At 38.1% G+C, this 27,585-nt stretch overlaps 1 protein-coding gene across 1 annotated transcript in view; it reads right to left on the minus strand.

Annotated features, from left to right (window-relative positions):
* The window catches only part of Tnks (tankyrase), a 153,438-nt gene that overhangs the window by 45,366 nt on the left and 80,487 nt on the right, over positions 1-27,585 (minus strand). The window contains exons 4-8 of the mRNA XM_050146701.1: positions 19,548-19,584; positions 18,747-18,822; positions 4,885-4,979; positions 3,195-3,261; positions 2,721-2,907 (exon numbers count right to left, since the gene is read on the minus strand). Coding sequence (XP_050002658.1) covers positions 2,721-2,907; positions 3,195-3,261; positions 4,885-4,979; positions 18,747-18,822; positions 19,548-19,584 — 462 coding nt within the window. The remainder of the gene's footprint in view (positions 1-2,720; positions 2,908-3,194; positions 3,262-4,884; positions 4,980-18,746; positions 18,823-19,547; positions 19,585-27,585) is intronic.

The following is a 27,585-nucleotide window of genomic DNA, read 5'->3' on the forward strand; positions in this document are numbered from 1 at the left end:
CCCTGAATGCTTTCCTTTAGGGTCACAGCAGTTGTGGTTAGCCTAGAACCCCTGCCATGTTTATCCTTCACTGTCTTAACACGAAGCAAAGTTTGGCACATAGTAGGCTCTCAATAAATATTAGTTGTTATTAATAAGTTGTGGTTAGTTCAGAAAATAAACCATTTTCTAGATGACCTTTTATTTAACATTTCTTTTTTGAAAAAGTGTGTGTTTGTGCTCATGCACGCCACAGGATATGTATAGCAATCAGAGGACAACTTTTAGGAGTTGATTTTCTTTGTCCAAAGTCTGTTCTGAGGAATCAAACACACATCATCAGGTTTGTGTGGTAAGTACTCTTACTGGCTGAATCATCTTGCAGCCCTATTCTTTAACATTTGTAAATTTCTCAATATGAGACTTTAAAATTTCTGGAACAAAACACAAGGTAATATAACTGAGACGATAAAGTAAACCAGCAAATATCAATAGCAAAATTAGATGTTGTGGTTTCAATACTATAAGTAGGGGCTAATAAAGTTAGGGAATCACAGGTAGATGTGTAAAGGGCAGGATCCTGGCAACTACGAAGGAGCAGATGCATTCAGAAATGGGAGCAAGCAAACTGTAGAGCTTTGCTAGAGTAAGCAGTAGAGAAACTGAAGCTGAAGGCAAGTGACACTGTCTTTAATGAAAAGCATTCTACAAACACCAACATGAGAAAGGCAGTTTGGCATTTTCCTATCATATAGTGAGAAATTGTGGTGCAAAAGAAAACAGCAAATTTATGGAAAATATAAATATTAACACTGGAGTACTAAGGAAAGCAAAAGTTGTGACACAGTAATACAAGTAAAGGCAGGCTATTTCCTACACAAAATAGTCCTTATCTTTGTCTTTGCTCTTAGAAAAATCATAAGATCTCTAACCATATTGGTTTTGAAATTTAAAATATTTTATTGAGGAGTAGTTATGATTAAAAAGCAATAACCCAGGAAGTAGAATGTCTACCAACTATGTAATTCTAAAATTTTAAATGCAAAAGGCTAAATAAGAATTTTTTTTGTCAGGCAGTGGTGGCACACACCTTTAATCCCAGCACTTGGGAGGCAGAGGCAGGTGGATCTCTGTGAGTTTGAGGCCAGCCTGCTCTACAAGAGCTTGTTTCAGGACAGGCTCCAAAGCTACAGAGAAACCCTGACTTGAAAAAAACAAAAAACAATAACAAAAAACAACAAAAAGATTTTAATTTTAAAGTTTTATTTTTATTATTTTTAATTATGTGTGTCTGCGTCCATGTATGGGAAGCTCACGGGGACCAGAGATATTGGATCCCCTGGAGCTGAAGTCCTAGTGATTGTGAGCCACCCCACAGTTGTGAATAGTCCCACATGGGTGCTGAGAACCAAATCTGGGTCCTCTGCATGAGTAGGAAACACTCTGACCGCCTGGACCTTCCACCCTGCCCAGTTCAGGTGTTTGCTTTGAGAACATCAAAGATATACAGTTTAAAAGATGCTAAATCTACTACTAACACTAACATGGAAACCTGTTATTTTTCATCTTTATAAAATGTCTAAAAGTTTGCCTTTCTAAATATATCTCAAGAATAAAATTCAAACTACCTCATTTATTTGGCTTTCCAAAAAGAATAAATAAAATCAAGAAAGGGGATAAGTATGCAGAATAATGTGGTTGTAATGAATAATAATGGCATGGTGTAAGCATTATTTTTTTCCTGTATGTGTGTATGTATACCTAAGTATGTATGGAGGCCAGGTGAAGGTGTTCTGATCCTCTGAGGTAGGGGTTCTTCCCTGAACCCAGAGCTAGAGCTCACAGTAGTCTTCCCCATGCCTAGGCTGGCAGTCAGAAAGCCGGAGATTGTCCTGTCTCTTTCCCTTACAGCTGGGGATTACAGGCACATGTGAAACGTGACTGGCTTGTTATGTGAGGAGGACCAACATTCAGTTCCTCATGAATGCACTGCAAGCACTCTTAACCACTGAGCCACCTCTTCAGCCTCCTGTATAATTTTCTTTAAATTCTGTAATCTGAATGCCAACTACAAAGCAGCAAACACGACACTGCAAGCTGCAGTTAGAGAAGATCCCTAAATCCTTCCCTCCACATAATTCCCGGTAGAACCTTATTTAATAAGAACTGCTATTGAGAAGGTTTCAAACAGCTAAGAAACTGCTCCCTGTAAAAAGCTATACAAATTTAGGTAAATGTTAAGGTCTACAATAGAATAAGACAACCTAATAAAGCAGACTGTCTACACTTCTAATAAGACTCCTAATTTGTAAAAAGGTTGAGAGCAGAAGAAAAGGACAATGACGACATAAGGATAAATATGAGCCATCACATAAACTAAAGAAAGTAAATTAGCAAACAGAAAACACAATCTCTAAAAACCAAAGCAAAACCAAACCAAACCAGGAACCTTGACAAATTAATTAGAATTGGGCTTAAAAAAAAACATGTCTGCATACATGTATGTATGGAGTATATATATATGTGTGTTGTTCATGTTTATAAGTATGTGTAACATACGTGCATGTATTAAGGCTCTTGTGGAATACATGAAGCAAAGCATATGATTAGAAATGAATATGATGAACTAGTCCCCATGTAAGAAGGGGAGGACATTGGTTAAAACACAGCCTGGTAGTGAAGCAGAACTGAGACAGTCTCACTTATGCTAGCAAGATTAGGCTTAGGACACAAACACTTACAAGTCAGTCTTTCCCGGAGCTCAGGAGTTGGAGCCATATCAATAGCACTTTTGCCATGGCAGTTGACCAAGGTAGGATCTGCACCATGGCTAAGTAACAAAGAACAGACTTCTACACGGTTCTTGGAAGCAGCTTCATGTAGTGGAGTGAACTGCCACAGATCCATAGCATTAACACAGGCTCCATGCTGAATTAGGAAAAGCCCGACATTAGTAACCATTTCTATGAGGGAAGCAAACTCAGAAAATGAATTTCACTGAAAATTTCAGCTATAACTTTTGGAATGTAAGAGTTTTAAGTACAGCTTTTAAAAAAGTTTAAGTTGAATTTTCAAAGTTTCTAAGCAATGGAAATATTTTTATATTTTATCTTATTGTCCTAAAATAATACTTGTTAAAAAAATTCCACAAAGTATAAACAACCTATAAAACAAGAGGCAGGCCAAGACTGTTCAATACTTTGGATCTTTCTTACCTTCAGCAGCAGCTCTGTGACCTCATAGTGTCCATACGAGCATGCATTGTGAAGAGGTACAAGTCCGCTAGATGAAAAGAGGAAATTGAAACACTAAAATTCCAAACAACCATCCGATTGTGAACTGCTAAAACAAATCTAATAAAAACTATTTTTAAAAAGCATTTTAAGAATTTATGGAAAGAACTCAAAGCACAGCTTATATCACACCTTTATTATCTATCTGTGGTCTTTATGCACAATTCATAAAAATAATGAAAACTCCCAATCAGAAGAATTAAAGGAAAGACTAAGGCACTAATAAACAAGTATCAGTATGTAACAGGCATGGTTACTGGCAGGGAACTAATAGTCCTACTTTAGTCCACTGTCGTGATACTTTTCAGAATAAGAAATATCCAAATTATTAAAGCTTCCCTATCATCAGATTGCCCTTTCTGATTGAGTTTAGAAGCCACTCTTTTCTGGTGTGTGCTTCTCAATGGCTGCCTATTGTACACCCATCTGTTTTTAGATATGCATGAGGAAACAGGTTTATAGGGGCACCGGGCACTTGTGCCCCACTCTCTCAGGACACACAATTCACAGGAGGCATAAACTTGACAAACAAGAAAAAGAAAAGACAGCATGGGAAGGGGCTGACCTGAAATGGATGGATTCTCCTTCTTGTAACTGTCTCAAGTACTGAGTTCATCTCTATGCTTCCTGACATGAATGGGAGCTGAATGAAAGAAGTCTCTCTCTAGGGCATTTGTTCTTTATGTTGTCAATCACAGGAGTTTAACATCATCTGCCTCACCTGGGTAGAGTCAATTATCCTTGGCATCGTAAGGCCAGATAATGAGAAATGTTAGCTTTTCATATAGGACAGAAAGCAAATGTTCATAGGCCGTTTGAAACTAGAAGGAAACTGGTAATCTTCCAATATTTATCAATTCATAAAAAATGACACTTTGTTCCTAGCCATTACTTTACTAGGCCAATCAGCTTATAATTAATGTAGACCTCTGTGTGATTTCTTTGGGACTTAACGACTGCGGGAACCAGGCAGGACAGAAACGTCAGTCAACATTACTTCCTGTACCAATGTTTATCAAGAGCATCCAGATTGAATTACTTTAAGTGGATCAAAGAAAAACCCAGCTTAAAAAAAATTACTCATTAGTACAGTTTATTAATAAGAGGAAATTCTCTTAATAGCTACTATGCTAGACAATCACAATTTTCAGTACTTTTAAATCGTTCTGAAATGCAGTTTAAGAGATAAAACTGACTATAATTGTGAAAAATAATTTTAAATAAAATTGCAATAAAATTAAATTGGTGTAACAAATGGTTGTGGGAAGTCTATAGTATATACATAAAATAACATCTGACATCAAGTCAAAGAAAATTATTTTTCAATTTATTATTATTCTGTGTGTATGGTATTTGCATGTTTATGTACTGGGTGTCCACAGATGCTAAAAGAGGGCACTGAATCCTGTGGAACGGGAGTTAGACATAGGTGTGAGCAACCCTGTGTGTGCTAGGAATGAAATCTAGCCAGTGCTCTTAACTACTGAGCTTTCTCTTTCCAACCCCAGCTGAACATTCTTAATGAGTTAAAACCTTCAGACTATCAAAAGATGAAAACAGCATAATCATCCATCCATGAAATCCTTAAAAGGCAACAAATGGCTGCACCTACCCTTTGTCTTTTGCATGAACATCAGCACCATGCTGGAGAAGCAGCTGAACTATCCGAACTCTGTTGTAGCCTGCTGCCAGGTGTAAAGGAGTAGACTGGAAAGGAAAAAAGAAGAGCTTGTCATCTCTTCAGGTTTTGGTTTCAAGATGGCCTTGGTCCCCACTCAGTTTATAATCCCCTTTCCAGTTTATCTGCAATGGCTTTATTCTGTTCTGTCCACATCAAAACTCATGTCACTCATAAGTGTATCCAGGTACTAGGGCCTTCAAGTGAGGGTACTGCTTTTCTCCAGGAAGTGAGTTAGGGCTCTGGAGGCACTGGGCTGATTTCACAAAAAGGAGCTTTTGTGAAGCAAGTCCTGCTTTGGCTTGCTCTCTTGTCCTCTCCCCGTGTGACCTTGCCCTCTCCTCCTGGTCTGCTTCACTTCTCTGTCACACATTCACTCACTCATTCCTGCCATGATGACGCAAGGGGTCCTTGCCAGACGCTGGCAACATGCCATCTGGATCTTCCAGTCACAAGAATTACAAACCAAGCACGCTTTTCTTTAAACATCCCTCAGATCAGTTTATAGCAGCATGAGGCTAACAACCTCATCCATGTCCCTACTGAGCCTCAAGGGCTTCAATAATCAAGCTCTTCTGCAAGTCCTGTGTTTCTTCTTCCTTCCTTCCTTCCTTTCCAGCATGAACCATTCTTGTTATGCTAATTTAAAGTCAGTCCCAATAACTGGACACATAAAGACCTGACTTTCAAACTTTGATGGAAAAGAATGAGCGGCATCCATGAAGAGCTATTTGAAGACACTCTAGTGGAACCCAAAAAGACAGCGCACTTCACCATTCCTTATGACTTCTAGCAGTAAGGCAAAACTCCACTGTTCCATTGGCTGCCCACTATACACGGCTTCTGACTCGGGAAGCTTCCTCCAGAGACAGTCCTACCAAGGAAGAATGCTCAGTAAGCTAGCAAGCTGTTATTTGGCAAACCTGACATTTAATACTTTGTGGAAAAGGTGGTAATTTAATTGACTATGAACAAAAACGATTTTCCTTTTTTATAATGCTCTTTACTCAACTTTATTTGCTCATAGTTGACTCAATACTTCCCATTTCCAAAAATGAACAAATTTCTAAATAACAATATATACACCTATTTTAAATGTTTATGCAAACAGTCAAAATGTAAGAAAAATAAGCTTCCTACTTCTCAGATTTTTAAAAATTTCTTTGAGTAAAAGTATATTTTGGAAGTGGTAATATACTTAGTTTACAAATAGATGAAACAGTTTATGAAGCTCAGATAAATGAGGAGGCTCTGTAATTGATCAGGTTAAAAAAAATAAGAGGATGCCTGATATTAACAGTGAAAAAAATGGAGTTAAAAATTTCAAAAGTTTTTACAAATTGCTAACACTGGTACCTTGACTCAGGAAGACAGTGAAAAAATGCCAGTGTCCAGTTTGGAAAGAACCATTAGAGAAGGAAGCAGAGCCAAAGTGGCGATGGACAGAACTGGGGGCTAAGGTTATTGAATTTATAAAGCTCCCACATGCTACGGCGTCATTTTATGATATGCTTTGAGTGTGGATAGCATCATTTTCATCAGCTGACACCTGGACTGGTGCAAGGAGAATGAGCTGAGCATAGGCATGCATGCATTCCGTCTGCGGTGTAGATGTGACCAGCCGCTGTTTCAAACTCCCACCACCCTGACTTCACAACGATGGACTGTACCCTGGAACTGTGAGCTAAATGAACCCCTTCCCACCTATGTTGCATTTGTCAGGCTATGTTATAGCAACAGGAACTCAAACTAAAATGGTCATGACCCTGACATTTAACCATGGGCAGTATGGTATTCGATGTATTTTCCAGGGAAGACTAAAGCCATAGCTATGAAGCTCTGGTGTAAGTCACCAGAGAGTCGTCTAATTCATAATGCATATACAGGGCTTTTATTTTCTTTAAGATGAAAATTCAGTGTGGCTGATATAAATCCCCTGTAATTTCTCAAGCAATGGTGACCAACTTGTTTTGGTCTGTCCAGGACATTTCCAAACTCCAGGAAACTCACTGTTGTCAGGACTCCAGGCAGATTTAATACTGGTCAAATTTCTTAGTGTTAAGAGTTACCAAAGTCAGAAAGAGTTTGTGTATGTGTGTGTGCACGTGTATACACACGTGTGCATCCTTACACGCATGTGCATTCCCAGGAAGACCTAATACTTTAGTACATTAGAAGACTACTACGAAGAGTTAGTTCAAGACAATGAAGGCTACCCATTTTGTCATCTACTGCCTTATTTCTTCCAGAGACTCAGGCACGGCTTCTCTTAGCTCCATAACTTCACAATATAGGATGCTATTTAAGTTCTTCCTCCAGACTCTTGCTCTACAGTTTCAACTACAAAATGATTCTGTAAAATAGTTTCATAATTTTTCAACATACAAATACGAAACTACTTCTTCACTAAAAACAAGTTTAGAGAAATTATTAAACACCAATGCATTCATTTCCCATATTTTAATAGTCACTAGTTAATATGACATTGTTCCACGAACTTCTGTCATCTCTCTTGACTACATCTCTTCCCTACCTCCAAAAGTATTCTAAAAGCAAATTCTTTCAGACTTCCAAGTTACTATCAAACCCAGCAAAATAGATCTCATAATCCAATGTTGATGTCAATATCCCGCTTTTATGGATGTTCCTATAAAACTGCAACAATCAAGGTTAATATAATTGGTTACTGTATCTTGTAAATTTCTCAAATTCAAAACAGTTTTCATGCACCCTGATGAAATACAAATTCCAATTGGTCTTAATAATAAAAACCCAGAGTCAGCTATGAGGGGCTGAAAGCTGAGAGATCAGAGAAGCAGTGTAGCCAGCCACTAGAGAAACCTTTGACCTCTGCTGAATCCTCAGACTGAAGGGGTGATCCTTATTTTAGACAAAACAAGGGGAGAGAGGAATATAAGGTGGGAGGAGACAGGAGCTCAGATGTATTTTGAGGTTTTGTAGAGATAGCATTTAGTCTAAGGATTTGTAGAGACAGGATCACCCCTTTGGTCTGAGCTCTGGTGGAGGTAAGAACTCTCTACTGGGTGGCCACACTGCTTCTCTGATATTTCACCTTTCATCTCCTAATATCTGTCTCCGTGTTTTTATTATTAAGACCAATTAGAATTCGTGCTACACCCTGATTTTTGCTGTTGTTAAAATAGTGCCCCACTGAAGAAAATGCCTTTAGCCTGTCTCCTTCCTAAAGTAACTAGCTTGTGGTTACACCTATGTTGCTTATAAATTGGGACTTCACTTTCTTCCTTCAAATGAACATCTAACTTTTCTCCCCATTACTACAGTTTACAGAGAACCAGCATCTCTCCCCTATTACTACACAAGTACCCCAGCAGGGGACAGAGTAAGGCTAAGTATTTCTGTTAGTGGCAAGACTGTTAAGTGTGTCCTCAGTTTTGCAACCATACTTCTATCAATCTATGAGTCTAGATACTGTCTTACTTTTAAACTCTGTCTTAGAAAAGCTGCATATAAATATAAACAAACACAAAGCCTAAAAATTCAACTTTTTTGATCTATAAAAACCATGCCTTTAAGTATGGCTTCTAAAGTGAAAAATATCAAGTATTTCCTCAATTTTAACTGGTCTCAAATTATCAGTTTCTTTATATGAATCATTCTCTTCAGGGTAGAACCGCTTTAAATGTACAGATTAACATAATCTCTCCAGAAACGCAAGCAGTGAGGAAACCATGCTTGTGCTCCTCTGCAGGCCAGCACGCCCCTTCCCCAGAGGAGTCACAGGTACTGCTCAAGGGTCCTTGGAGCTTTCCTGTGTCCACGATGGTGTGTTTGCTCTTCCTAGAGTCCGTCTAGTTGCTGCTTTTGTCACACCAATAGGACCGCATTATAGACTTCTGCAATTTGACTTTTTTCTTTCTAATGCTATCACAGAAAAGTCTGTCTTATTCTTTGTAATGGCTATACAGTATTTCTATTGTGTGGCTGTACCATGATTATTTACTCACTGCCTATAAATGAGTATTTGAGTATTTCAATTCTTGCTCTATTTTATCAAAGTCTATCTCATTTGGACCTATTATTTGGTTAAAATAGATTTGTGTTTCCCTGATACAAATACAATACTACACCAGCCATTAAGTCAAAACTCCTAGGTAAACACAATAAACAAAATCAGAGCTTTATTACATTATTATCAACAGAGACATGATTAATCTGCTATGACAGAACGCTTTAAGCTCTTTGAGACACCGATGCTTAGATGAGAATCCAAACAAATGAAAAGCCAGAGAATCAATATGGGCATCATCCCTAGAAATAAGTGCATCTCGTTTCCGAGCCCTGACTTTTAAGTAGTATAATTATGAGGATCAGCATCCTTGAAATTTCTGAACTCTTTTTACACAGTGTGTGCGTATCAACTGACTAACAGAGTAAGTACCTGGGTTTGAAACTACTATTACCACCTTAGATGAAGAAGCTGGGGAGCAGGGAGATAACAGAGAGAGGCGGACCAAATCCAGGAAGGGTGACATCATTCTCATTCTGCATTCCTTATTTTCCACTGACTAAAAGCTCAGACTCACGGATTGATCTTCAGAAACAGACTGGTGTGGCCGAGAAGAAAGTATCTGTGGCAAGGAGCTCATTGGTTCTAAGCATGCCAGCACTTCTCAGATTGTAACAAAGAACCACATACTCCAATAGTGAGCCCATACCATTAGAATGAGCAGCTTCTTCATAATAAAAGCTGCCTAGAAGTACAGCCCCAGGAAGAAGGAAAATGAACATAGACAGCAAGTTTTATTCTGCTTTCTTCCCACACTGCTGCTGAATCCCCAGAACGATGGGCACTTGCTTTCTTCAAGTAAGCCCCCTTCAACTACATGCAGAACAACTTCCTGGCTACTCTTGGTCAGTATCTCTTCTCAGATACCCCAAATAGGTGATAAATCTGGAATCAAACTGAGTTTTCAGCCAGGAAGACCTCTAAATAAAACAAACAAACAAACAAAAAAAAATCAAAAACCCCCTCATAGCCAGGTGGTGGAAGCACATGCCTTTAATCCCAGCACTCAGGAGGCAGAGGCAGGTGGATCTCTGTGAGTTCCAGGCCAGCCAGGGCTATATAGAGAAACTATCTTGAATGAGGAGCAGAAGGAGGGAGAACATGAGCTAGGAAGTCAAGACTGCGAGGGGGGCACCCACCCACTGAGACAGTGGGGCTGATCTATTGTGAGCTCACCAAGGCCAGCTGGACTGGGACTGAAAAAGCATGGGATAAAATGGGACTCTCTGAACATGGTGGACAATGAGGGCTGCTGAGAAGCCAAGGACAATGGCACTGGGTTTTGATCCTACTGCATGTACTGGCTTTGTGGGAGCCTAGCCTGTTTGGATGCTCACCTTCCTAGACCTGGATGGAGGGGGGGAGGACCTTGGACTGGCCACAGGGCAGGGAACCCTGACTGCTCTTTGGACTGGAGAGGGAGGGGGAGGGGAGTGGGGAGAGGAAGAGGGAAAAGGGAGGTGGGGAGGAGGCAGAAATTTTTAATAAAAAAAAATGAAAAGTGAAAGAAAAAAGAAACAAAACTAAAACAAAATTCACTTAAGCACGACCTGTTGACATTATTCCCCGAAAAGGTTTCAGCTCTACACTGAGAGGCTATTATTATGAGAATCAGTATCCTTGAAGTTTCTGAACTCTTTTTGCAAAGTGTGTGGCTAGGTCAGCTGTCACTTGAAGCCTATTCCTAAGATTTTGTGAATTCTAGACAGATTCCATGAAGAAATTAAGTGGGGTGACCTGAGTCTGAAGATTCTAGATGGATTCCATCAAGGAAGATAGAGGACTAACTGGTAGGTTATAGCCTCAAAGAAGATGTTCTTCCAAAATAACAGACTCGTCAACAGGAAAACATACAAATATCTGAATTCAAAGTTACAGACCTTATGAGATACTTTATAAAACAACTATTCTACATTTCAACTACCTTAAATTAAAAGTCAGTCCTGGGGCTACAAAGCCTGCAATCCCAGCTATTCGAGAGGCAGGAAGATTGCAAGTTCAAGGCCAGCCTAAGTAACTTAGACCCCATCTCAAAATAAAAAGAGAGCTGTGGCTGTGTCTGGGGTAGAGCACTTTGCCTAGTATGAAGAGGGCACTAGATTCAAACCCCAGCAATGTCAGAAAAGTAATTTTACAAGTATTTTTAAAGTGAAACTATAAAGACTGTGTTTTATATGTTTTACAAAGATAAAGATAAAATAAATGAGTAGAGAACCCCTGGGACAATAGAGCTCTAAATGCCAACTTAATTCAATTTGAACTCAACATCACTGTTGTAGAAATCCCAAGGAGATTCTTCAGCCAGCAACCAATTTGAGTTTCTCTTTTTAACCTCAGTCCAGAATCAGCCAAAGAAGTCCAGTACATGAATGGAAAGCTTTTAGCATCTTCTTACAGGGTGTGTGGGAGGAAAAAAAACGATACGCTTAAGCATTCTCAAGGCACAGCTCTAGCTCTTCGGGTCTAGTGAGAAACAGTTGGCAAGCCAGGCCAACTTGGTATTTTGTGTTTTAAAGAGAAAAATCTTCATACTATCTAGCTCCTATAAATATCTTTCTACTCTTACTTCACATTTGAGTGGGGTAGGTTCAACCTTTCCCCCTTTCCATGTGGTGCTAGGAACTGAACTCATGGTGTTACCCAAGCTAGACAAGTGCTGACGAGACATAGCCTTGGCTGTCAATTTCCTTTTGCAATTAATGTTTGCAATCTTAGGTATTCAGACCTAAACAGAAAACATTTTAAGCAACAGGGGTGAGGGAGGCTGCACAGTGAAGAGTGCTTGTTGCTCTTCCAGGACCCTAGTTCAGTTCCCAGCACCACATCGGGTGGCCCAGAATTTCCTTTAATTAATTATCAATTAATTAATATCCTTTAATTTAATTAATCCCCAGGCCCAGCTCCTGAGGATCCAATTCCCTCTTCTGGCCTCCACAAGTACCTGCACATACAAGGTACACATATATACATAAATAAGAATAAAAATAAATCTCACAAAAGGCTCTAGATAATTTACAATAGACAGACAACAAATTTAAAAAGACAAATTCAAATTGTAATTACTGGTGACCTGTGAGGACACAGAGGGACGACTTCCTTTGCACCAGCAGTGCAAGTCATGGTAAGTGGATGCCAGGAAATTGGGTGCTTCCTTGAGCTGCTGTGAAGATGTAAAAAGCCTCCAGGATAGTGGAGATATGCTGCCACCTCAAGGTTCCTTCTGTTGTGATTTGATGTCTGTGCTATTCTGGGACCTATTCACATGGTCACTGCAGCAGCATCAAAGGTAGAGGCCCCCAGCTGTCCTTAATTACAGCCTTCTCATCACCATGGCCAGCAGACACTGAACCCCACGTAAAGGCAGTTTATTTCCTCTGGTGTTTTTAGAATAGTGTATTAGTATTAGTGTATTAGTAGCTGCAATACAAAAATTAAGTCAGAGTTACAAAAGGAAAATACATTTAGAATAAGTCTGCTTTCAGTATTACTTCAATATTCAGTATTTCAACTCTTTATACTTGTTATTTATAGTTTTGAGTCTTATTACCAATGCCAATCTTAGAACAGAAACACATTGAAAACATCCTTTAAAAAGGAGTATTGGCCAGGTAGTGGTAGTGGACGCCTTTAACCCCAGCACTCCGGGGGCAGAGGCACGTGGATCTCTGTGAGTTTAAGGCCACCTTGGTCTACAGAGTGAGCTCTAGGATAGGCTCTAAAGCTACACAGAGAAACTGTGCCGAACAAAAAAAAAAAAAAAACAAAAAAAAAGCAAACAAATAAATTGTTTATCATAAATATTTTCTATACTTTTAGAAATTTGTCATTAAAATTTTAATATAAAAGATTGAGGATATGAATATTCATGCAAAAAAGGTAGAAGCCTTTTTGAAAAATTAAATTCTTCATGATAAAATGGGCACAGATGTTAAAAACCAGGTCATGTTGACTACCTGTAACCTCTTTAAATGCCTGTGTTGAAGGCCACTCCTAAAGTGACAGGAAGTAATAAGGTTTCACTGAAGTCTAGGGTAGGGATCTGTGAAGGGACTTATGTCCTAAGAAGAGGTAAGAGACTGCTTTTAGCTGATGTGAGCAACTGGTGAGAATGCAGCCAGGAGGACTCTCATTGCAGTCAAACACGTTTGCACCCCAAATTAATGAAGATCAGATATGACTGGGGGGCACCTCCTAATAATCTTGACTACAGGACCGGTGAGTTTTATCCTGGTCCCTCTACTATGCGAACATCTCTGAGACTGGATGAGACATGACAAATTTGTTGGCTAAAGAGAGTCCTCATGACTTATTATTACATGTCATCCTTTCACTGGGCATGGACAGAGGTTTGGGTATACAGTTCAAATAAACTTCTAAAGTTAACAGATACCTTTTACCTGCTCAAACATAAAACAAAAAAAAATCATCTTTACCTGACTTGTGCAGACTACACATTCCATACTCGTGATATTCATACATATACGTTCAAAAGTTTGCATGTTTTCAGAAAAAAAAAAGAAAGAAAACAGACACCAATGAAGAGAGTGACCCAGGTGATCCAGCCTCTCAGAGTGCCTCTATTGTAGTTTCCTTATAATTCTGCATTCAGAACAACTTCAAAGCTGCTAGCTGAGATGGTCAAGCCTCACAGACTACTCCAGCCAGGACTTCAGAGAAGCCCAACACTTTTCCATTATATAGAGACTAGACAACAAGCAATACAGGTAGCTCTCCCAGGACTTGACCATTATTTCAGTTTTTTCAGGGTCCCTTAGAGATGCCCTCACCAAGACAACAGGAAGCAGTTGAAAACACAATGTCAACATTCCCAAGAGCTAGGGTGGGTGGTTTTTATGTTGTTCAGAGAATTTTGGATGTTTGTCATTGTTTAGGTGGATTAGTTGCAAGTTGGTATTGGTCATAGTCAAAAAGGAAACTAAACAAAGAAGATTGAATTCAGCGATCTCGTTCTGAAAAGAAAAAGAGGGATATAAAATGATAAGATAAAGAGTAGGTTATTGAATCTACTTTTAAAATCAAAACAACTATAAGTCTAAAATATTTTATATTAGTATGGGTTTTTATGTTTGTTTGTTTGTTTTTGAGACAGGTTTTCTCTGTAGCTTTGAAGCCTGTCCTGGAACTAGCTCTTATAGACCAGGCTGGCCTTGAACTCACAGATATCTGCCTGCCTCTGCCTCCTGAGTGCTGGGATTAATTAAAGGTGTGCACCACCACCACCCAGCTTAATATAAAGTTTTGTATACTGATACAAATTTAAGGTTATTTTGCTATACTGTATATCTTTCTACTTTTGTTTAGGTATTGTACCTATGCTGCTCATTTAAAAATGTAATGTAAAGGTTTAGTCCTTTATTATTGAGGATAATAAAGAAATACAGGTTAGTAGTCAGTTATCTAACAATCTGTATATTTTCAAGGTCAAACAGATATATTTTAGATAGACAGAAAGTCTTCAAACACTTCAGAGACCTCAGAATATAGCACTTAAGATGTTTTAATATTCTAAGACTTTTCATGACAGTAAGACATGTCTGCTCCTGGCAGTGCCAATTTACTTCAAAAAAGAATGCTGGGCACATAGAGTTTGTTTTTATTGTGGCAAAGTTAGCCACTGGGCAATAAACTGCCCTTACCCTGACTGATGATAATATTCTGTCCAAACTGGATAAGCAGGACACAAAAGAAGGTGAGTGCCGAACTTTACAAAGACAAGGTAGGACAGTCCTTCAAAAATTTTTTGCTTCACAAAAGTCTGTCAGATATTCTAGGCCTGTAGGCCAAAGATGGATGCCCCAGTGTTGTAGCGGAACCTTGGGTGACTGTCCAGGCAACCAGCTGCCTGTCATTTCAATAGTTTTAGAAGTTGTTTGCTCTGCACTTCCTGTTTACTCAGGTAATACTTTATCCTTTTTGGGTCTCTGATGGGGATTGAAGACTAGATAGTTATAAAGTTTTTCTTGTTACCAAATAAAGAAAAAACTTACAAAAATATGTAAAGTTTATAGGTTGAGAACATAAAATCTTAAGTTATTTATCTAAGAAGATATTTCTAGGTCTAAAAAGGTATTTTTAGGATGGTACTACAAGTTACCATAGAAAATGGTTTAGGTATAAACTTGGGACTCATCAAGATAAGATAGATGATGGAGAAATTTTTCCAAATTTGACAAATACAAATGGAATGGACATTGTAAATGTTAATTCTTACTACATAATTGTTCTTATTTATATAATTGTACTATTAGAGTTAAAACCTTTCCCTTTATTTAGACAAAAAGGGGGAAATGTGGGATATTTGTTCACTGTGTGTAAATGTATTGCTGTGATTTGTGTAATAAAAAGATGAATGGCCAATAACAAGGCAGAAGGTATAGGCAGGACTTCTGGACAGAGAGAAGGCTATTCTGGGAAGAAGGCTAAGTTGCCAGCCAGATGTGGAGGAAGCAGCATGGGTAATGACAGAGAGATGAGGTAATAAGTCACACAATAGACCATAGATTGGTATAAATGGGCTAATTTAAGTTATAACAGCTAGTGGGACTAGCCTAAACTAAGGCTGAGCAGCTTTCATAATTAATAAAAAGTCTTTGTATGGTATTTGTGGTTTTGTGGTGGACAAGAAACTACTACTACAAGAACATCAGTCAAATTCTCTACAGGGTGGCTCAACACAGCATGACTAGGCAGCCCTCTTTGTCTCAACTTAAAAAAAAAAAAGTGAGGTTTGATAGCACACACCTTCAATCCCAGCATTAGAGAGGCAGAGGCAGGCAGATCTCTGTCACAAGCTAGTCTGTAGTTTCAGGTCAGTCCTAGAATAACGATGAGACAATGGGCTTACACTACAGTTTCCACAACAAAATTCTTTTTTCTTGTTCTGTTTGATTTTTCTTTTAAATTTTGTTTTGGGAGGAGATTGCAAGAGGGTGGATTCGAGGGGACAAGATAGTGGGGTTGGATGCATTATGTGAAATGCACAAAGAATCAATAAAAGTTTTTAAAATTACTTTGAAATCACCAATCCATTTGCTATTCTATTATTACTTTACTGTGCTCTTTTCTGTCTTATAAAATTCTTTTCTTCATTTTTTGAGACAGGATTTCATTATGAAGTCCAGGCTGTAACTGCTAATTTTCGATCTCCCTGCTTCAGCTTCCCCAAGTTGCTGACAGAACAGGCATATATCATAGCGTGTAACTTTAAATGTATGTGGTTTTGTCTTTTGGTAAAAATGAAAGCAAAGTACAAGATAAAGCAGAAAGAGCCTTACTGTGTGTCAGAATTTTCCCAACTCTAGAGGCTAGACAGACAGACAAGGGGAGAAATCAAAATATTAACCACTCAAATTACTTAACTAGATCGGCATCAAGTCACAGCAATGAAATACAAGACAGTGAAAACCTCACATACAGCATTAAGAATACTAAATCTCACCCACTACACATCTCTAAGCAATTCTCCACCCACAGTGACTGTTTAAGGAGCATTTCTTTCTAAAACTATTTGTGAATTTACATTTCCATGGGCCTTCGAAACATACAAAACCAAGAAGTGTAGTAAAACCAAGACAGAAACTAGTTCAGCATTAGCAGTCTTTTGGAAAGCCTCTACAAACAGGATTTGGTTCTATGATCTGCTGTAATATAAAAGCCATACCGTAGCACAGAAAAAGGAACCTTTTATCTTTTTATAACGCAAAACCAAGTTCCCTCATTCTAGTAAACATATGAGAATGTCTTAGAAAATATACCAAATATCTGAGAAATTTGTACTTTATCAGCCTGGATTGGCTCCTATGTTTTCTTGATATCTACTGCAAGAAAGCAAACAACACTGTCATAACTAGAGGATGACACCAGTCCCCACCAGCACAGAGAACACGCTTGTGTCTTAACAGAACTGGTGCATGCTAGTTAGTAAGAACCACTCCGCGCCACAAATGAGCATAAAAATCTAGACATAAACATTACCAGCAATGTATGCAATTCTATTTGTGATCTGCATACAGATGACAAGTTTGAATGATTCCTTCCAACATATTAACATATGTTATATGCAATAAGCCCTAATAAATACCTATTTTTCTTGTTACCTGATTTAAATCGAAAAAAGAAACCCTGATAATCTATAAGCATGTGTGTATTATTTTAGAATATTACTGTATTATTTAAGTAGAAATCCTTCATTATGACAGCTCAGGTATGTTCCTAAAAATGTCTTATATATGAAAATAATATAGTTCCTCCTCATGTTGTAGCTATCTGGAAATCAACAGAATATAAAGTAAGACTAACAGAAAACATACAATCTCTCACTCACATCCTATAGATTTAATTTTCGAAAAGGCAGGGGAAGAGACGATTTTCTCATTCGGGGTTTGTCAGAGAATCAAACTAATAACTCTAAAGCTGCTGCTAGATACCAAGCCTGATTCTGTGCAAAATACAAAAGACACAGAACAGTAGGAGCCAGACATGTAAGCATAAGCGGAATGGAAGTCTACAGCAAAACCATATGGCTAATGCAGAGAAAGCCATGGAACTGGAAAAGTGCACTGGTTCCAGTTCTAAGGAAGTGAGTGTATACCCACAATAGAGAAGAAATGGGGCTATCCAGTGTAAGGGCTGAGGACTGGGGATAAAACTGGGATAGGATGGCCACTTCATCTCCTGCTGTATAGTTAATTGCCCATCAATGTCCCGGTACTAAAATGGTTATGGAGAACTCAAGGAGCTCAAGGAAGCCACAGTTGCACTTGCTACAGAAGAGAAAGCTTCCACTCATACAGTAAGAGAAGTAATTCTACCTACTGAGATGATCCAAATAAAATATGCAGCTCAAAGTACTCATGGGGTTAAAATCCCAAAACCAAAAAAAAAAAAAAAAAAAAAAAAAAAAAAAAAAAAANACCAAAAAAAAAAAAAAAAAAAAGAAAAGAAAAAAAAAAGAAAGAAAGAAAAAAAAAAAGAAAAGAAAAGAGAGAGAGAGCAGTTAGCCCTTAAAAATCACCTTCCCAGAGTGAGGAAGAGTACTCAGTGCAGTAGAGAGGGATCTGGGGTTCTTTCAGTCTACCAGGTAAATCACTGCAAACTTCGCAGTCATTTCCACAGTCTGAAACACATCACACTTCATTCTATATGCAGCATGAGTGCAGAACAGAGTGAGGCTGCTAGCTGCGCATTTTATACATTACCTAACAGCTACGACAAGTGTATCTTTATGGAGATTATTTCTCTTTTAGTCTATTTTCTTACAATATTCCACAATTGTAAAAAAAAGGGCAGAACTGATATGGAGATCTAAAAAATCATTAGCAGTTTCTCACCTTTAATGGAAGAAGTGCTGATATCTAGCAGACAAATCTACCAAATAAATAACAAATGCATGCAGCCTAACAAAGATAAACATCATTTCCATCATGGCACACAGGACACACGGTGAATTTTATTTGCTGAAAGCACTGTGTGCAAACAGCTCATGTAACAAACAACTTTCAGTGTCTGCCAGTTCAGAGGAAAGCTTCCTGAAGCTCCACGCTTCCCTAGCTAGTAGCTCCATGAGCCTGTCACAACCCCCGGTAAGAGAACAGCATTTCACTCCACAGTGCAAAGATGCCAGGAAAAACAGCTTACAAATGTGTACGTATAAACACAGACACAGACCATTCGGAACAAAATTTCATTGTAAAGCAAGAAATTACTGGAAGCATTTGAAACAACTTACCTTTCGCCCATCACTTGCATGGCAATTCACATTTAGAGGCGTCAGTAAAGCCATTAGTTTTTCTTCATTACCACTCCTATAAAAAGGTAGTAAGTCAACTTCACTGGGCTTCTTATGAATATTTATGGATGCTTTCATTAAGAGTGGAAAACAGCAAGGATTTTGTTTTATTTTTAAAATATGGACCACAATGCATGCCTTACAATATTTATTTCAGTTAACATAATTCCTGTTAATTATGTGATGGTATGCTATCTTGAATAATGTAGCTTTCTATATTTAAAAATTTATCTACAGAGTCATTTTAATTACAAACAAACTTTATTGTGAAAAAAATCTAAAACTCTAGAGTTTAAAAATACAAATTCTATAGAGAGGTAATAAATTAAATCATAAATGACCATTACTACCGCCACCACCAACAAAATAGCTGAGGGTTTGAATGTTTACTTTACGTCTCTCCTTCAAGCTTAGTCAGGAAAAAAAAATCTTCAAAGCACAAGAAAGCCATAGGCATATAAACACCCCGAGAATATCTTCTGAAACGTTTGCAGGTAGTACCCTCAAGATAGGTTCCAAATAAAATCAGCCTTACAATACTCAGCATAGTGAAGGATTCTGTCATTATGCCCACTAACAATGTAATAAAGTGCACAAAGACTTAGTAGATCTTATCCACACCATCCCTTAAAACCCAAGCAAGACAAGAACAGGTTATAAATCTTTACACTCCTACACCTGCCCTCCCCCTTTTCTCCCTTAAATGCATTATACTCACTTAAAATGAATGGAATCACTTACCTAGCAGCTTCTAGGAGTTCGTCTTTTTTGTATTCACCTAGATGATTGCAAAATATCATGCTGTTAGCATTTGGCAGAAGACAGATTAAGAAATGCAGTAGGCAGCAAATAGAGAATTAAATAGAGAAGAACAGAAAAAGAGAGTCCACACCCCGCTGGGTGATGGAGCCGTGACGTTAGCCAGCTTGTGAAGGCAGCATCACCAGTGCCTTGGAGACGGGCAGCAAATTGACGCAGCTTCTTGTCCAATCCTCAGATGAAATAGCTTTCTTCAGACAACCAATGAATGCTAAATCTCGCGTCTAGGAACACATTCCCTCTGATAACAGCATGCCAGCTCAAGACAATGTCCCTCCCTCCCTCCCCCCGTTTGTATTCAGGCTGTCACAGTATACTTGTAAAGCATAATACATTCTGAGACAAAAGCAAAATAATGTGGCTCTTTAAAGGTACAAATTACTAGCCTTCAAAAACCCGTCAGTTTTATTTGTAATGGCAAGGAAAGTTTTTTAGTTTTTGTTTTTAATTAACTACCATCACTGCGCTTTATAGCAGGGGAAAAAAAAAAAGAAAAAAGAAAGAAAGAAATGTAAATATCAGAACCATGAATCCTTTCTCGCCCGATAGGGAAGGTCTGTAGACTAGAAATACGTGAACTACGTACCAAATGTTATGAGCCTCTTGGAGGCAGTGCTCCAAAACAAAAACAGAGAGCACATTCTTTAACTGGCAACAATAACCTAACCTGCATTAACCTTTATACTTGGTATACCAAATTTTACCAGTAGTAAATCTTATTAAGTAGGCATCTCAGGAAATGAGCAGGTAACCAATAACTATGACATGGGTAATTTTACTCTATTTTTCACAATAGACTTTTAAAAAATATATCAGTGAAAATAGAAATTACAAATCTTTATAGCAGATTCCTTAGCGTACTCAAGATCCAACAAGTTTCTTTTGTGAGCTCAACTGAAGGGCAAAGAACCTTAATAATAACAACACAGTGTTTTGTTTGTTTTTATTAAATAGCTAGGATTATGATTCAGATATAAGGCAGTTGGGAATATCATTAAAGAAATAATTATACAAATTATTTTAACATATCATCTGTGAAAAAAATCAGGTATACATTAACAAAAGAAAACTTTAAATAAAAGTTAAACAATAACCTTATTTTAAAATACTTATTTGCGGTCATACCTTTCTTTATGTTTTCTTTGCATTTCACTATAAAACTGAGTTATTTCAAAGAAAACACTACAAAGATACCAATACCAGCAGCTGTTTAAATCCTATATTCCACTATTAATAAATACTATACAGCCTTTTCTTTGTCTTGTCTCTTGGATTAGAACTAGGCTAAAATCTAGAAACTATAACCACGTTTTCAAATAGAAAAGTTATTAAGGGAATCTTATACCAATGAAGTCAGATCTATGTATCCCCCAGTTCCATGTGGTAAACTGAACAATTTCAGAATCACAGAATTATTTTTTCCAATTTCTTATAAATTAAAAATGAACTGCACAAAAGTAAAATTGTATCTTCTGGCCAAAAAGGCTCAAAGCTAAAGACTTCCCTTTATTAAACATTTTTTTAGCAATATGGAAGTTTAACATACTAGGAATATGATATTACAAAGTCAAATTTAAAATAAAAAGGCTGGATAATTACAATCTAATAATGCAAATGAGTGAATATAGCTATAGAAGCCTTTTGTATACTCAAAGGCAGCACTGCTATCTCTGACTTCAAGAAATATTATCCTATTAAAGAAGAGAGAGGTAAGCAAATGATTGCAGTAGATTGTGGGGAAATCTGTGAAATACTATTAGGGGCTTATTGGCTAGTTTAAATAGGATTACTAACAGGCTAACAGTGGGTTAAGGAGGTATTTTGGGAGAAAGAAACAAGCAGCTTTTAGGTGATGACTGTGGGACAGAAGGAAAGGCCTGGGAGAGGAAGGGACATGCTGGCTCTTCCTAGACAAGCTAAGAGCATCAGGACAATGAGGCAGACTAAATCAAAGGGCCATGGAGGGACTATGCTTGAACTTGCTGAGAAAATGTAGAAATGTTTTAACAGGAAGAATGCAAAATATATTGTATTTAAGTACCTTCAAGTTTAATGACCACATAAAATATTTCCAAACTTTACTCCAGTAAACTTTTATTGGGAAGAAAGGCAGCCAGGACATGGGGATGAGGTATTAGGTGCTGACAGCAGACATTCTAGATTGTGGATATTTACACTGTGAACTGCAAGTGACTACTGAAATTTAAGCCATGGTGAAATATAATTCCAATAAGCTAAGTAACAAAACTGCAAAGGATGCAGGCTTCTCAAAGTTCCAATCGTTCTACCTGTACAAAGTCCTAATCATACACAGCTTGCTATTGTCACCAAAAAGCATATTTTTGCAATAATGTTATTCCTTTCTGAATAGGCGGATAATAAGGCAATACTTCCAAAAGAAATATGTACGTATGCATTCAGATGACTCTACTGTTCCTGTTAAATCCTAGCGCTATAATCGGCTTTTCTGCAATACATTCCAGCATCCACTATCTGGTGCCCAAGGACCACAATCAGTCAACAGCTGAAGTCATTTCTCACACCCTGCCTTGCAGGAAAAAGTAGCACAATGAATTAAGAGTCCTTTGTACACTGACAGCAAACCCGAGTTGCTTCCTAGCAGCCAAACCACCAGATGTGTTTCACTTTAGCTGAGACCATGGTGCTCTGTGGAGCATTTGTATTCCTTAATAACACCCAGCAAAAGCAGCAATAAATGAGCTAGAGAGAAAATGAAGACAGAGCAGCCTGGATGAGGAAAATAGGAAACTTCAAATACCACTTTTTCATTAGAATAAAGCTGGATGAAAACAAGTAGGAACAATAATTGTTTCATGTTTAAATAGTCATTAGTATCAACTATTGACACATGTAAAATGTGCCCACACAGATACACAAATTAATGTTTTATAAATGTTATCAGAATGAAGGTTATAAATAAAACTTCATATTTCTCTAAGGTAGTTAGAAATAACTTCTCTTTCTCTTGGTATACAGGCAAATTTTTCTTTTGAAGAAATATATGGAAGTCATGATTATTGATTTACGTCAGTTTCAACACTGTGAGGGGCCTTTACTTCCAGTAACTAGCAGGATCAAAGCAGAATGCATTGTAGAAATGAGCCATTTTGTTTTGTTAGAAATGGAGTAACAGGGAAAGTTTGTGATCAGAGAATCACAGATTTTGAAAGTAGTAAGAAACTGAAAAGGAACTCTGACCTTCTTTCCCACTACACAGAGTGTGCCCAGCAGTGATGGCTCACTTTATACACGAAATGCAAAGACTGTAACTGGACAGCCCTCTGTGCTATCTCACCCTACCCTGAAGGCCCCAGAACAGACCTAACAAGTTGACATCTTCCCCAGACACAGGGCTGGCCCTGCCTGTGTAGCCTAGGTTGGCCTTGAGCTCACAGCAAGCAGTCCCTTTGCCTCAGCCTCCTGAGTGCTAGGATTACAGGCACGTACTATGATGCCCAGTGGCCATCATTTTCTTAGTTAATGAACTGGCCCTAAAACAGTCAAACTGAGTGTCTAGTTTCACTACTACCCAGCAGTCTACCAGGCTCTGGAACCAGGCTAATGTATAGACACAGAAGTACCAAATGGGAGCTTTGGAAGACAGGATTACATTAGAGGAAAGAAACTAAATCAGTAAGAACATTCTACAAACCAAAGAATTAGTAACTTTAAATAATATAACAAACCAAAATTTCCCATCAGAATGACTTTGAAGCATTGAGTTTATAAACATGGACCATTGAGCCACAGGAAGAGAAACGAAGAAAATTCTTCTGCATCTCTTCAAGTAATCGATGCATTTCACATTTCCACTGCAAGCTTTAATTCTTGAACTTATTAGAAATCTCAAGGGAAGAGCTTTGTAAAGACTTCAGTCTCTATTACCAAGTTAATGGACTTGCATTACTAGTGCACAGCAGCACCCTGAGCTGACAATTCTGATACTCCTGGAGAGTGCAGAACAAGACCATGAATTGGTAAGTTGATAAAGAAATCTTTGCACTGAGATACCAACAAATACAAGAAAGTGATTCTTTGAGCCAAACCCACAGCCTATTTGGGTAATAAAGTATTAGTCGAAGTGATGTATTTCATTATGTCTTGGTTTGAAGATTCAGAACTAGTTAAGTGGCTGCAGAAAGAGTTTAGCTACAAGACCAGGAAACAATCTATTCTCAAGTCACTAAAGCTTGATCCTCAGGCAAACCAATTTTCCAACAGACTGATACTCTACTATATAGAAAACAGGGTCTTAGCAATAATTAACCTATTGTTTTCATTCTAAAATCTTTCATGAATATTTCTGAGACAACAAGGGGAAAACTTCAAAGGTCTTAAGTTTTTAATGCCTTGTTTCTATTCTTGAGTGCTATCAAATCTTCCTGTCTCCTCTGATGTGGCTTCAAAGTTGGCAATACCATCAGCTAAATCTAAGGTTGCAATCAAACGAAACACTCCACAATTTTTTCCAAACAGAACACCTGAGGCTGAGAAGAGTATTTTTTCAGGTGGCGATCCTTTACTTCAATTATCTCCTAAAAGCTAACATTAACTAGCTAGAGTTAACCTTCAATAGCTAACAGCAGTCAGCATTAAATATCAATTGTACTTAATACAATCTAGGTAGGCTGACCAATATCATAATCAATGCGCTCATGTGGTTACTTATATTAAAATAGTTAAAATTGGACAAAACCAAAACCTTCTGCTGCTCAGTCATACCATTGTTATTTCAGTAGTGTGCAGGCATAGGAAGCAAGTGCCTGTCACACAAACAGTGCAGACAATACATATGAGAGCTGAAAACTTGTATTGCAACTCCAGGGTGCTCTGATAACTGAGAAGCCCCCTTTTAGCCTTACTCTTAAAATCTTGCAGTCAAAACTCTAAGCTTTTCTTTCCCTAGGATGACTTTTGAACAAATGTTTCATCCCCATGAAATACAGGGGAACACTGAGCTGGAACCGATCCTTCAAGCATCTGAGGGGACAACTATATTATAATTGGTGATGTAAATACACACTGATGAAAAGGGGGTGGTATTGTGAGATATATATTCTTTAAAGTTGGATACCAATGCCCAGGGATGTTTTCCCCTAGGAAGCTGTTAATCAGTGAACTGTCTACAAAGTACATCGTAATTTAAGAGAAAATGACCTTTTAGAACACTCTGCAGAGGAAGAACTCTTGGAAACATTAAGAAGATGACAAGGAAAGAAAGGAAGGAACAAATTCTCATTCTAAACAGGGCACATTATAATGCATAATAGAACCTGGGAGCTCAGACTGCCCACTATTTCTAAAACATCAAATACCTATCCGATGGCAGCTGAGGGACTCCATAATTAAATAAAAATATAATTATAATGTTTGCACTTAAAAAACATAGTTTAGAAAAGTAAATTGCACATTTGATCCACTTGGCAATAGTTTTGGCTACATCGACTTTTTTTTAAAACACTAACACACTCCCTAACACACTCCATCCATCCCTCACTCCCACCCGACCAACCCCCCCACCAACCTCCTCCCTCCCTCCCTCCATCCCTCCCTCCCTCCCTACCTAACTTCCTTCATTCCTTCCTTCATTTCCCTCCCTGGGCTCAAAATGTTGACATAGGCTGGTCTTGAACTTGTGCTGATAATTTCCCACCCTGACTCCCAACAACGGGATTACAAATGTAAATGTGCACCAGCAGATGGGGCTATAGAACTTCTTTTGGGGAGCTGCTTTTGTTTGGGGGGACAGCGGCTCACTGTGGCTGGCCTGGAACTCCCTTTATAGAGCAGGCTAGTCTTGAACTCACAGAGATCTACCTGCCTCTGCTTCCCAGATGCTGGGATTAAAGACATGAACTACCCTAGCCCCTTTCTATACCTACCAATTCACACTCCCTCTTAAAGTCTGAGATGGGTGCACATAACTAGTACATTTCACTGACAACTATGAATGCTACAGGGATGTTCTGTAAGATGGTACAACTGTCTTTTCATATTATGTAGTGATGTACATTTTACCCAGTTACATTCATATTTTTTCAGAGGGAGGAAGGCCTTACTATGTAGGCTAACAGCCTGCTTCTGTCACCTGAGTGCTGGGATTAAAGAAGTGTACCACTATGCAGATACATTCATGCTTTTAAAATATTTTTAAAATTTTTACTTAGTGCATCATGCATGTGTGTACATGTGTAAGAATGTGCTGGCAGAAGTGAGAAGTAGGTGTTGGACTTTTCTGGTGCTAGAGTTACAGGCAGTTGAGTTTCCAGTGTGTGTGTTGGGAAGCTAAATCCAATCTTTTATAAGAACAGCAAGTGCCCTTAACCACTCAAATTTTCTAAGATACTACACTAAAGACAGAGATTACTTCTGTTGTAATCCCCCCCCCAATTCCTCATGCTTTTGTGAAGCCTCATTTCATGGCAACCATGGGTCTAAATTTCTGTCCCCAATGTTTCTGTTTGTTTACTTGACATTTCTCCATTTTTTCCACTGTTGGAGACTGAATCTAATGACCCGAATATATTCAAGCCCTAACTTCTAGCTCAGTCCCCCAATGTCCTTCTACTTTTAATTCCCAGAATGTCATCTAACTAGAACTGCTGAACACATAAACTTTTGAGTCTAGTTTTTTTTTTTTAACTCAGTGTAAATGCTTTTGAAATCTGTATAGACAGATTAGGGTTTTCCTTTTTTTAATTGTTAAGCAATATCATTACATAGACATACTTCAGCTTGATTATCCTTTCTCTAGCTGACAGAAATCCGGGGTTGGAGGTTTTGGCGGTTATAAATGACACTATTATGAACATCTATGGAAACCATTTTGCATGGGCATAAAATTTCATTTCTTTTTGGCAAACATCTAGTAAGGCTGATTGCTGGGTTGCATTTTAGATATATATTTAACTTTGTAAGAAGTGGTCAATTCACATCTTTTTTAAAAATCTAAGAAATTAAACCAACTCATCAAATTCCAAGTTCTACCGCCATGTGGTCCATTTAATGTCTTCTCTCTACTTGAAATTCTTTTTGTTCTTTTACATTTATGTACTTTTTCCTCCCACTACCTTTATACAATAGTTCTCTAACTAATCCTCCTTCATGTCTTCAATTCCTAAATCACAACTACTACATTCATTTCTACTTTAGTTTACCCCATTGCTCAACGAGGTCAAAGACAGTTCTTACAGCACTAGAAAAATAGTGGACTTCTACACTGGCCTGCAGTTCCTTAGGATTAAACTTGTCACAAGACGCAGGGGTCTGACAATTCCCAAACAGGCATCTCACCAACTCTGGGCCTTAGTAGGCTGATGCATTCAAAGGGCAAAGCTCCCTGATAAGAGCAAGGACTGCAGGGAAGCAATCTTCTTTTCAAAGATAACAATATGGTTCCTATCAGTCACAACGCACTGTGTCCGCACAGCTCTGAGACAGCAGGCACTACACATCTTTCAGTTTCTTATATGAAGAGATCAATTTTGCCTACAGGTTTAAAAACAATTTTTTTTTTCAAATAAGCATTGTAATATAATACACCTCACATAAAAATAATACAGACATTAGGAGACAGGGCTGATAATTTTAGTATTTCTAATTCTTTGATAGATGTACTTTTCTCTCATAAACAGATGAGTCCTGTTTATGTAAAATTAACCACTGGCATTGCTAAAAATCTGGTACCACAAACACTAACTCTTGGAACACTTAAAGACTACAGCAGGATAATCAACTTTATATGGAAAAATAAAAAACCCAGGATAGCCAAAACAATCTTATACAATAAAGGAACGTCTGGAGGCATTACCATCCCGGACTTCAAACTCTATTACAGAGCTACAGTATTAAAAACAGCTTGGTATTGGCATAAAAACAGAGAAGTCGACCAATGGAACCGTATAGAAGACCCTGACTTTAATCCACAAACCTATGAGCA

The sequence above is a fragment of the Alexandromys fortis genome, unplaced genomic scaffold (assembly GCF_014885135.2).
Source record: "Alexandromys fortis isolate MF-2015 unplaced genomic scaffold, M_Fortis_MF-2015_v1.1 scaffold_55, whole genome shotgun sequence".
NCBI classification, from domain to species: Eukaryota; Metazoa; Chordata; class Mammalia; order Rodentia; family Cricetidae; genus Alexandromys; species Alexandromys fortis.